Here is a 12,169-nt window from a genome sequence, read left to right on the forward strand (position 1 = left end):
CTCTCACCAGATTTCCATTACATCTGTGTTGTGAGCTCAGTCTCAGGGTTTCTGGTCACATGACCCCCTCCATGGTGGCCAGCAACTCTCAGCTGGTGACACACACATACTCACAGACACACACACACACACACAGTTTAGAAACCCCATGGCGGCTTGCATGTCAGCAGGTGACGTGCTGCTCCAGAACAGCAAACCAGAGCAGCTTACCCTGCTCTCGAACTCTGAGGCCGGCGCCGAATAACAAGGAACGTTCCGGACTCTCATAACCATCATAACACTGACCCAGGAGTGGGGACAACACTGTTGATGGTGCTGAGAGGGCTCTGTTACCATGTTACCAGGAACTATCTCATAGCTTCATCTCTTTTTCTGTCTCTTTCTCTCTCTATCTCTCTGCCCCCCCCCTGTCTCTCTCTCTCCCCCCCTGTCTCTCTCGATCCCTCTCTCTTCCTATCTCTCTCTCCCTCTCAGCCTGTCGCTCGTCTCAGCTCTCTCCTCCAGCTTGCAGGGCCACACAGGGCCTGTCACGCCACGAGCTGCTCCTCTGCCACCTGCTGGCTGAGCCGCGCCACTGCGCGTGGCCGCCACTGGGGCTGTGGGCTTTAATCGGCCCCTGGCAGCCGGCCCAGTTTCCCCATCCTCTCTCTGCCTGGGCTCCGCCCTGCTAAAAGTGGCACCACTGGGTCAGGACTTTGGACCGCTGGGTGCGCAGGGCATGACTGGTTGGCACCGGTCTGGTTTTGCGCACACATGCGCGCGCGCTCGCACACGGTCGACAATGCGCTGTGTTCAGCAGTGTTGAATTTGCATCCATTATTTACATCTCATTAGTCTCGCAATCACTGAGCATCCATTATGTATACTGGTGCTGCAGCTAGGTTAACACACGCGCACGTCTTGCAGCAGAGGGGAGACGAGACAAAAGAGAGACTGGAAGAATGAGAGAGAGAGAGTAGATCAGTCTATATGTAATGGAGATTAAGATAAGGATTGATGCGTGTGGAATGAGGCCCCATCCAGAGCCCGCTGTACTCTCTCTCTCTCTCTCTCTCTCTCTCTCCTCACCTCCTCTGTGCTCTCTCTCTCTCCTCACCTCCTCTGTGCTCTCTCTCTCTCCACATCCGCTGTGCTCTCTCTCTCTCCTCACCTCCTCTGTGCTCTCTCTCTCTCTACCTCCGCTGTACTCTCTCTCTCTCCTCACCTCCTCTGTGTTCTCTCTCTCTCCTCACCTCCTCTGTGCTCTCACTCTCTCTTCACCTCCTCTATGTTCTCTCTCCTCACCTCTGCTGTGCTCTCTCTCTCCTCACCTCCGCTGTGCTCTCTCTCTCTCCTCACCTCCGCTGTTCTCTCTCTCTCTCCTCACCTCCTCTGTGCTCTCTCTCTCCTCACCTCCTCTGTGCTCTCTCTCTCCTCACCTCCTCTGTGATCTCTCTCTCCTCACTTCCTCTGTGCTCTCTCTCTCTCTCCTCACCTCCTCTGTGATCTCTCTCTCCTCACCTCCTCTGTGCTCTCTCTCTCCTCACCTCCTCTGTGCTCTCTCTCTCTCTGGTCCTGGTTCTGATGCTGCTGGCGCTGAACTCTGGACAGCCTGTCACTGCTCTCTCTTACACAACACATCATCTCTCTCTATGTCTCCCTCCCTCTTTGTCTCTCCACACATTCCTTCTCTCCCACTCTTTCCTCTATGCGTTCCTCGCCTCTTCTTTTTCTGTTCTATCTCTCTCTCCCCTCCCCCCTCTCTCTCCCTCCCCCCTCTCTCCCCCCCCCCCCCCCCCCCCCTCTCTCTCTCTCTCTCTCCTCTCTCTCTCTCTCTCTCTCTCTCCTCTCTCTCTCTCTCTCTCTCTCTCTCTCTCTCTCTCTCTCTCTCTCTCTCTCTCTCTCTCTCTCTCTCTCTCTCTCTCTCTCTCTCTCTCTCTCTCTCTCTCTCTCTCTCTCTCTCTCTCTCTCTCTCTCTCTCTCTCATCCAGCTATGCTACAAATGAATGAGTGGAACATGTGTTAGGCTACACTCTCAGAGCCCCCCTCCTCAGACAGACAGACAGACAGGACGGAGAGACAGTTGAAGGGAGGGGCTCTGGAGTGGTGTCCATTCAAGCATGAATCCATTCATATCCATCCAGCAGCAGTGTGCTCTCAGTGTGGACTGTTAGAAGCACTATGGGATTATTCAGTCGAGCCACACGCTTCATTCATGCATCCACAGGCTTGGCCTCTGCACAGCCATGGAGCTACAGGGACACAAGACTGATCCTTGATCCTCATAAACCAGCAATCTCGTTTTAACCACTGCCTCCTCCCCCTCCTCCTCCTCCTCCTCTCCTAATTGAAGCAGGCCTGTTCTCCTCGTTGCTCTGATTGCACCAGATCCATGATTAAGACAGAGGATTACTGCCCGTTCACTGACCTCTACTGCATGACCTCTCCAAGCAGCCCTGTAACTGTGTGTGTGTGTGTGTCTGCCACACGGCAGAGTGTTCGGAAAAACATGAGTAAGGTCAGATGTCCTTGCGACACACACACAGAAGCTCTTTGGCCCTCATTGACCTGGTTAGTTTGATTGAGCAGATGAGATTTGCTGTGAAGGATCCACTGCAACAGGAGCCAGCCTTCATGTGACCTCCTAGACACGTTGATAACAACCTGGTGTTTCCTAGTTCACCCCTCCATCAACCTCCTCTCCTGTCCCCCGGTCGTAGAACTCACCAACAGCTGGGCTGAGGACTCATGGCGTTTCAGTGTCCTAAACTCACCTCAATCGCGCCACTTTTTCAAACGTAGGTTTTTGCTAATTAGGCAACTTTGTGTCATTAAGGTGTCTTTCACTACAAGGGTTTCTAAATGCTGTTTCCTGTTACTAATACTATTTATTGAAGTTGAGAGCCGTTTTTTGCCTTGTGGCGTTCGGTGATGACTGGAGTCTCGCTGATGTCGAGGCTGAGCTAGGTAGAAGTGGGGGGTTATCCTGCTGGACTCTAACCCCAGCCCCGGGGCTCAGTTCTGGGTCATTCTGGGCCTGACCACCTGACCAGTGGACCAGGACTGGCAGTAAAGCTGCCCTGCAGAAACACAAACACCACGGTAACAATTAACAAGCAAGAGGACAGAGAGGGAGAGGGAGAAGGAGAAGGGGGGGGGGGGAGAGAGAAAGTGAGAGGAGAAATGACACAATAAACAAAACAATTCTGCATTGTATCCAAAGCGGCTTTCTGCCAGTTAGGGCTGGATCAGAGTAAAACACACAGAGACAGAGAGAGACAGAGAGAGACAGAGAGAGACAGAGAGAGACAGAGAGAGACAGAGAGAGAGAGAGAGAGAGAGAGAGAGAGAGAGAGAGAGAGACCTGATATGAGTTCCCCCTCACCCAAACAGAACTGCTCTCTCACACACTGCACCCAGTCCAGCTTCACAGATACACCCACACACTCTCTATCACACACACACTAGCTCACTGCGACCGGGATCATGTTTAAGAAAAAGAGTGATGTGGAGAGCGGTGAACACAGAGTGAAGAAGGTAAGAGAGAGAGAGAGAGAGAGAGGTGTGAGGGGAGGAAGGATGCCTGACCGTTCACAGAGTCTCCGACGTGGGAGAACTCTGAACCTCCAAGCTACCCGCGTGACTGTCTCTCTCTCTCTCTCCTCTCCCTTCCTCTCTCTCTCTCTCTCTCTCTCTCTCTCTCTCTCCCTTCCTCTCCCCTCCCTTCCTTCCTCTCTCTCTCTTTCCTCTCCCTTCCTCTCCCCTCCCTTCCTTCCTCTCTCTCTCCCTGTCGTGTGTGAATGAGACTGAAAGGCTGCGGTCAGCAGCATGACCCAACACTGGAATTGACTCAGTCCGTCTGGTTCTGTTTGTGCACACGCTCCCAGCAGAGTGTGTCATGGATTCCGATTTATGGGTGTTATATAAGTATTAAACAACCCGCTCTGGCTGTGAGACTTCCACTGGGTGTTATTCTTTTTTTAAATCAGGATTCTTTGTTGCCGCTCTGTCCTTGTACTGTTGTGTTTTATAGGACTACAGTAATAAGTCACATATCAGGGCCTGGTCAATAAAATGTCTGTGCGTGAGGCGCCTTTGGTGTGTGGATGCAAGGGCCCAGTTGTTGGGGCCCGAACCCTCCATTATTCTGGGTGGGGTAGTGGGGTGCTCAGCCCTTATGTGACCCCCCCCTCCCCTGTCTCCCCCCCCTCCCTCCCTTCCCCCGCAGATCCAGTTTGCAGACCAGAAGCAGGAGTTCAACAAACGGCCCACCAAGATCGGCCGTCGCTCGCTGTCCCGCTCCATCTCCCAGTCCTCCACAGACAGCTACAGCTCAGGTACGGAACACACACACCACACACACACACTCACACTCCCCAGTTTTAGTATCGGCACACACACAATAGTGGTCTTTGCCCTGGTGATGAAACTGTTAGGGAGGGATGCCAGCTGGAAGGCACATGCTGCAGGGATGAAGGGGCACTGATACAGAGTTTCCTTCCACACGCACGCACACGCACACTGTCCTTGTGAAGTTTGAGTTCAGCCAGGTTGTCGTCAGTCAGGCCAGTGTAAGAGGATTAAGACGGAGGTCTCTGAGAGAGAGGAGAGAGACTGGTTCACACTGAGCCACAGTGTGCTGAAGGAGGACAAGTCAGGAGAGCGGGAGACTCTGTCTCTCTCTCTGTCTGTCTCACTGTGTCTCTATCTCTCTCTCTCTGTCTGTCTCACTGTGTCTGTCTCACTGTGTCTCTATCTCTCTCTCTCTGTCTGTCTCACTGTGTCTGTCTCACTGTGTCTCTATCTCTCTGTCTGTCTCACTGTGTCTCTATCACTCTGTCTCACTGTCTCTCTGTCTGTCTCACTGTCTTTCTCTCTCTCTCTCTGTATGTCTCACTGTGTCTGTCTCTTTCACTTTCTCAGCCTCATCACATTGACACTAAACTCTCTCCCTCTTCTTCACCTCGGTTTACCCTGATGATTCCCACAGCTGTAACACCCACCCCCCCCTCCCTCCCTATCTCTCCCTCACTTCTGATTCAGTGTTGAATGTGTGGACTAGAGTTTAAGAATGTGTGTGTGTGTGTGTGTGTGTTAGTACATAGCGTGTTTTGAAACCCCGTGCTGCCCTGTGTTGCAGCTGCCTCCTACACAGACAGCTCTGACGACGAGACCTCTCCCAGGGATAAGCAGCAGAAGAACTCCAAGGGCAACGGAGACTTCTGCATCAAGAACATCAAGCAGGCCGACTTCGGACGCAGGGAGATCGAGATCGCCGAGCAGGGTAACGTGGGGGGACGGGGGGGACGGGGACGTGTGTGTGTGTGTGTGTGTGTGTGTGTGTGTGTCAGGCTCAAATGCAGGCTCCTCCAGGGTGGCCATATGTCCTCCCCCACCCCAGACTTTGGAGTAAACAGCAGACTGCTGCCGTCTTCCCCCCTCCCTCTTGATACCTAATCAAGCGCGCCCTGATTAGACACGACGGGGGCTCTCCTCGGCTGAACCCGGGCCTGTCACCACGAGCAACTCACGCTGTCCTCACTCACATGGGTGACCAGGCTGGACCACTGACTGTACACAGAACGGCACGGCGGCTCCTCAAAAGTGAAGCCCGAACATCCCCATCGCCCCGCGGTGGCCGGCTGCAGTATGGGTCAGAAGTCCCGCCCCCTCCATGTTAGCGGATGGTACACCAGCTAAACGAGAAAAAAAATCTAAGTGCACGTCAATATTCATCAAATAAATGCCAGTTGAAGTGCACATTTTTTTCTGAGCAGTTTGTTTTTAAGTGGTTATTCATTGGACGATACAAAAAGGGCTTAATGTGCGGTCTCGATTGGGTCAGGCGAGTGCATGGGTGGGACCTCGATACCGCGGCTCCACCGGCTGATCACTACAGCACAGACTCTGGCTCCGAATGACATCACCAGCGCAAGATGGCCGCACACGTATCCAGGATACTTTGGCTTCATGTTTGTACAGTTGGAGGAAGCAGAGACTCGTCCATTCTGTTGAGATGAAGCACAGTAATGACTGGATGAATGAGAATTAATTGATCCATTTGCTGATAAAGTGGGGCTCCTCCAGTCTCTCAATGGTGTGTGTGTGTGTGTGTGTCGTCCCTGTAGAGATGCCAGCCCTGATGGCTCTGAGGAAGAGAGCCCAGGGAGAGAAGCCCCTGGCTGGAGCCAAAGTGGTGGGATGCACCCACATTACCGCCCAGACCGCCGTGAGTACACACACACACACACACACACACACACACCTCCAAGACAGCTGTAATAGCACATACATGCATAGTTTATGAACACCGCACACACAACACTGGCATATATTCACACACACACAGACTCAACACAGACTACACTGGCCCAGACCACAGCAAGTATACACACCAAAAGCTTCTTTTAGTTGATATTCTTGGGGGTCCCATCTGACGAGTGTGTGTGTGTGTAGGTGCTGATGGAGACCCTGTCTGCCCTGGGGGCCCAGTGCAGGTGGGCTGCCTGCAACATCTACTCTACCCAGAACGAGGTGGCAGCTGCTCTGGCGGAGGGAGGTGAGGGACCCGTGTGTGTGCGCGTGTGTGTGTGTGTGTGTGTCGTTTTCTCTCATAAATCCTCACTGTCTTGGGTGGTCCCCATCCACCTCCTCTCAACCACCTACTTACCCACTTTTAATGTCTCTCTCTCTCTCTCCCCCCCAGGTTTCTCTGTGTTTGCCTGGAAGGGCGAGTCTGAGGATGATTTCTGGTGGTGCATCGACCGCTGTGTCAACCTGGAGGGCTGGCAGCCCAACATGGTGCGTCCCTGAACAACCACAACCACTCATCTGACCTCCCTCCAACCCTAACCCCATCAGCCCAGCCCTGTAGCATGGGCCGCTAGTGTTGTAGTGTGACTAGACCCAGGTCTGGTGGACCCCCAGGTGGGGGTCTAGGTGAGGTGGAGAGATGCCCAGGGAGGAGAGGGGCTGTGGGGGGTCTGACCTCACGGTGTCCGTGTGTCCTCCCGCAGATCCTGGACGACGGGGGAGACCTCACTCACTGGATCTACAAGAAATACCCCAACATGTTCAAGAAAATCAAGGGCATCGTAGAGGAGAGCGTCACGGGCGTCCACAGGTGGGTCACTAACACACACACACTCACACACTCACACACTCTATTCTGGTTAGACGGCAGTCTGTCCTCCCTGTTTGCCTCCATGAGCTGACATGGTCATGTTGCCATCTAGTGGCCAAACATGGAAACTGCATGATTGTTGTATAAGAATTCCTTGAGGGTTTAGGTTGGTGTTAGGTTGTGCTTTAGGTTTGTAGAAAGGGCTACACAAGTACAAATGTATTTGAGGGCATAATTTGTCATGTTTGAAATAAGGAAGTCAGCATGCCTAACTGTGTGTGCGTGTGTCTGTGTCTGCAGGTTGTACCAGTTGTCCAAGGCGGGCAAGCTGTGTGTTCCTGCCATGAACGTCAATGACTCTGTGACCAAGCAGAAGTTTGACAACCTGTACTGCTGCAGAGAGTCCATCCTGGATGGGTAAGAGTCCACACACACCTACATAACAGGCCACTGTTCTTATGTTCTTTGTACACTGAGTAATTGTCAACCCCCCCCCTCCCCCCCCAGGCTGAAGAGGACCACTGACGTGATGTTCGGGGGGAAGCAGGTGGTTGTGTGTGGTTATGGAGAGGTGAGGCCCAGTCACAGTCTCTACTCTACTGTCCTACTGGCCCAGTACCAGGGGTAACCTGCAGGGGACACTGTTTACAAACTAAATACATAGCTATACCCATGAAGGTGCTGAACAGATGTGTGTGTGTGTGTGTGTTCAGGTGGGAAAGGGCTGCTGTGCTGCACTTAAAGCCATGGGCTCCATCGTCTATGTCACCGAGATCGACCCCATCTGTGCCCTGCAGGCCTGGTGAGTCAGCCAATCAGAACCCAGACAGCCATTCCGCCAGCCAACGGGCAGCCGGATGCTGACCCTATCAGCCAATGAAACAGCAGGGACTGGAGAGGCATTTCCTCTGCATTAGATAGTTTGTCATCATGGACAACCAGTATAGAAAAGTGTGGCTTGTAAGTGTAGTGCAACATCACTCAGGGTGTGTTTTTCCTGCCCATACAGTATGGATGGCTTCAGACTGGTGAAGCTGAATGAGGTCATCAGACAAGTGGACATTGTCATCACCTGCACAGGTAAGCCACCCCCCCCCCCACACACACACACTTAGTGGAAGAGAGTGAAGAGAGCACGTTAATCTCTAGTTCATTCCCCTCCATCTGCTGGGCTTCTGAGGGGAAGGCTAATTGAAAGTGAAGTATAGACGGCCTTAATCACCGGTGTGGAGTCTACGTGCACACACACACATACACACACGCGCACACACACACACACACGTTCCCTGTCTGTGTGCTCCAGGCAACAAGAACGTGGTTGTGAGGGAGTACCTGGACCGAATGAAGAACGGCTGCATCGTCTGCAACATGGGACACTCCAACACCGAGATTGACGTGGTGAGTCGCCGCCCTCAGACCCCCTGCTGACATCGCCGGTGTGTGTGTGTGAGTGAGAGAGGGGATGACACTAGACGGCTGTGTATACACTGAAGTGATGCGATTGGCTGTGGCTGGTACTCCAGCTGTTTGATTCCCTGTCCTGCTGTCACAGTGACTCTGTTGTGTGTGTGTGTGTGTGTGTGTGTGTGTGTGTGTGTGTGTGTGTGTGATGCTGACGTATGTATGTGTGTGTGTGTGTGTGTGTGTGTGTGTGTGTTCCAGGCCAGCCTGAGGACCCCAGAGTTGACCTGGGAGAGGGTGAGGTCACAGGTGGACCACGTCATCTGGCCCGACGGCAAGAGGATAGTCCTGCTGGCCGAGGTACGAACACACAATGCTCCCACTCTCTCTCCCACTTCCCATGTTCACACACACACACACTCACACACACAATAAGAACGATTGTTGACTGTCCTGTGTCAACCTGAGAGGTCTCTCTTCTCTTCCTCATCTCATCTCTGGACTTTGTGCTGTCAGGGCTATAAACAGGAACGGTGTGTGTGTGTGTGAGAACAGAGGAAGTGGGAGACCTCCAGACAGTAATAACTGGACCATCTATTGACACACCTGATGGGGAACTGAAAGCAGAGCTCCTCAGGGCCACAGGCCGTTTTGTTCTAGAACATTCTAGCTTGCTTCTGCCTCGTGATCATCCGTCTGTTGTTCTTAACTCGTTTGTTTTCTTGATTTTTCCTCTCTCTCCGTCCCCCTCTCTCCCTCCCTATTTCTCTCTCTCTCAGGGGCGTCTGCTGAACCTTAGCTGTTCCACAGTGCCCACCTTTGTGCTGTCCATCACCGCCACCACTCAGGTACGTGTGTGTGTGTGTGTGGTAGTGGGTAACCGTAGAGACGAGGCTGGTGGCAGCTCAACACGGCAGTGGCTCTGATCCCAGGCAGTACCCGTGGTGACAGAGACCACCCCTTGGTCATAGTTCCGGTTCCTAACGTGTGTGTGTGTGTTTCGTCAGGCCCTGGCTCTGATTGAGCTGTACAACGCTCCAGAGGGGCGATACAAACAGGACGTCTACCTGCTTCCCAAGAAGATGGGTAAGACCCCCCCCCCCCACCCTTCTGTCCTTCTGTCCTCAGCTCTCCCTCTCCTTCCATCGTTCCCTCCATCATCTCCGTCCTGACTTCTCGACTCTCCCTCCTCCTCTCCCAGTCCTCACCAGGACTAGCTCCGCCCTGGCAGGCAGCACCTGTGCTGTTAACCATGCTGACCTCTGACCTCCTCTAGGGAACAGGAGGACAGGGAGCTGGATAAGCAGAGTTCTATAGATGGGTAGAGAGAGAGACGGAGAGAGAGACAAAGCAGGTGTGAGCATTCCAGGGTTTTTTGGCTCGGGAGCGTTAAGCGACTTTCTATTGACGTTAACAGCTGCAGCCTTCCCAGACAGCAAATCATGCACAGTTGAGCGCATTGTGTGTGTTTGTGTGTGTTTGTGTGTACGCCAAGTCTACAACAGAGTCGGAGAGTAGCCAGAGCGCAGCTTGCCATCGATCCAGAAATTCGCTGTTCTCTTGCCTCCTCTCTTCTCCGATCTCCTCCTCATGTCTTCTCTGCCCATCTCTCGTCTCTCCTGCTCTCTCCTCCTCTCCTCTGCTCTCCTCTCTCCTCCTCTCTCTTCTCCTCCGGTCTCCTCCTCTCTGGGGTTGAGATGGAGGCTGACAGAGGTTCTGAATGTAGGTCACCCTGTCACAGACTGCTGCTTACTGCGCCATCGCAGAGCCAGAGATGGAGAGAGAAAGGGAGCGAAAGAGAAAGAGAGATTTATAGCAGTCAGCTAAACAGATGAATAATAAACCTTGCACAAGTCAGCTTCTCTGCAAGTGCTCGTCCCTACCTCCTCCCTGGTCAGTAGTCTTGTCTACCAGGACTGGTATCTCTCTGTGTCCTCCCTGGTCAGTAGTCTTGTCTAGCAGGACTGGTATCTCTCTGTGTCCTCCCTGGTCAGTAGTCTTGTCTAGCAGGACTGGTATCTCTCTGTGTCCTCCCTGGTCAGTAGTCTTGTCTAGCAGGACTGGTATCTCTCTGTGTCCTCCCTGGTCAGTAGTCTTGTCTAGCAGGACTGGTATCTCTCCGTGTCCTCCCTGGTCAGTAGTCTTGTCTAGCAGGACTGGGTCCTGGACCATGACAGCAGAGCAGGATCAATCACTCACAACATGGTGGGTATTGATGACCATGCATCAGGTAACCTAACCTCCGCTCTTCCCCCCGTCCTCTCTCTCCTGCCTGTGACAGATGAGTACGTGGCCAGCCTCCACCTCCCCACGTTCGACGCCCACCTAACGGAGCTCAGCGATGAGCAGGCCAAGTATCTGGGCCTCAACAAGAACGGGCCCTTCAAGCCCAACTACTACAGGTGCCGACACCACACCGCACCGACCACCTCCACCTGCTCACCCAACACACCGCACCAACCCTCCGCCTGCTCACCCAACACACCACACCAACCCTCCGCCTGCTCACCCAACACACCACACCAACCCTCCGCCTGCTCACCCAACACACCACACCAACCCTCCGCCTGCTCACCCAACACACCACACCAACCCTCCGCCTGCTCACCCAACACACCTCACGACCACCTCCGCCTGCTCACCCAACACACCTCACGACCACCTCCGCCTGCTCACCCAACACACCGCACCAACCCTCCGCCTGCTCACCCAACACACCACACCAACCCTCCGCCTGCTCACCCAGCCCCCTCTCCGCCTCAGCTGGAGAGGGGCTGTCACACACACTTGCATACTTGATCACAGTCACACACACGCCATCTCACTCACTCACACACACACACACACACACACACACACACTCTTTGACACTCAACTCACAGTTGAATGGACAATAGCAGGGATTGTCCATGTCGAACGATTTCCCTCGGAGTGAAAACACTGTGGTTTGATACTGACAGAGACAGAGACATCCATGCTGTCAGTGCACGTCTAGCTTTCTCCAGGCTCCACAGCTTCCACTGTAACACCCTGTTCTCACCCCCGGGTCCTCTGTTCCTCCAGGTATTAAAGGTGGAGTCGAGGTGGAAATACAGAAGGAACCAATACTCCATGAACCGCACAGATCCATCGACAAAGAGGGGGAAGGAGGAGGAGGAGGAAGAGGGTGGGGGAGGAAGATGGGAAGTGTTGCACACCTGCTTTTAACCTGGGGGGGGGGGGGGGGGGGGAGCTCTGGTCTAGCGAATCAGAGCCCGGGAGGGGGGGGAGGCGTGTCTTTCTCTGCGCTTTTGGCAGTGTTTATTTATTGACGCTAGAATACCGTAACTCTTACCTTGTCGAGCTGCTCCAGCTATTAGCCAGGGACCTAGCTAAACAGCATGACATCATCATCCTTGTCTCTTCTCTCTTTAGCGACGTTGTGTGTCAAGTCAGTAAGTCGGTCACATGTCCCACCCTCCTCTTCCACTACAACCGTTTTATTGTAGCTTATTAACTGAGATGAAATTATTGGTGGGGGGGTGGGGGGGATAACAAGAAAAAGAGTAAGAATGAAAGAAGAGAAAAACGGCAAAAAAGGTTTCAGATTGTGTGTGAAGACGATGTCTTCTGATGTAGTGACGGGCACGCTCCCGTCTCCTTCTTCTGCTCCTGGGTTTGTTTCTT

The 12,169-nt window shown here is 53.3% G+C and overlaps 1 protein-coding gene across 4 annotated transcripts in view; it reads left to right on the forward strand.

Annotated features, from left to right (window-relative positions):
• The window catches only part of LOC134037371 (putative adenosylhomocysteinase 3), a 22,237-nt gene extending 10,511 nt beyond the window's left edge, over window positions 1-11,726 (forward strand). Inside the window, exons 1-17 of one of the 4 annotated variants that reach the window (XM_062482606.1) lie at window positions 3,423-3,516; window positions 4,208-4,316; window positions 5,120-5,263; window positions 6,108-6,208; window positions 6,436-6,538; window positions 6,686-6,780; window positions 6,996-7,102; window positions 7,403-7,519; window positions 7,610-7,673; window positions 7,816-7,904; window positions 8,112-8,182; window positions 8,406-8,500; window positions 8,765-8,863; window positions 9,283-9,351; window positions 9,511-9,589; window positions 10,785-10,905; window positions 11,567-11,726. In XM_062482606.1, coding sequence (XP_062338590.1) covers window positions 3,466-3,516; window positions 4,208-4,316; window positions 5,120-5,263; window positions 6,108-6,208; window positions 6,436-6,538; window positions 6,686-6,780; window positions 6,996-7,102; window positions 7,403-7,519; window positions 7,610-7,673; window positions 7,816-7,904; window positions 8,112-8,182; window positions 8,406-8,500; window positions 8,765-8,863; window positions 9,283-9,351; window positions 9,511-9,589; window positions 10,785-10,905; window positions 11,567-11,573 — 1,521 coding nt within the window. In that variant the 5' untranslated portion in view covers window positions 3,423-3,465 and the 3' untranslated portion in view covers window positions 11,574-11,726. Of the gene's footprint in view, window positions 1-3,422; window positions 3,517-4,207; window positions 4,317-5,119; window positions 5,264-6,107; window positions 6,209-6,435; window positions 6,539-6,685; window positions 6,781-6,995; window positions 7,103-7,402; window positions 7,520-7,609; window positions 7,674-7,815; window positions 7,905-8,111; window positions 8,183-8,405; window positions 8,501-8,764; window positions 8,864-9,282; window positions 9,352-9,510; window positions 9,590-10,784; window positions 10,906-11,566 lie in introns of those variants that run through there. The other 3 variants (XM_062482607.1, XM_062482604.1, XM_062482605.1) reach the window with 3 other exon arrangements.
• The last annotated feature ends 443 nt before the right edge of the window (window positions 11,727-12,169 follow it).

Source organism: Osmerus eperlanus, chromosome 17 (genome assembly GCF_963692335.1).
Source record: "Osmerus eperlanus chromosome 17, fOsmEpe2.1, whole genome shotgun sequence".
Taxonomy (NCBI): Eukaryota; Metazoa; Chordata; class Actinopteri; order Osmeriformes; family Osmeridae; genus Osmerus; species Osmerus eperlanus.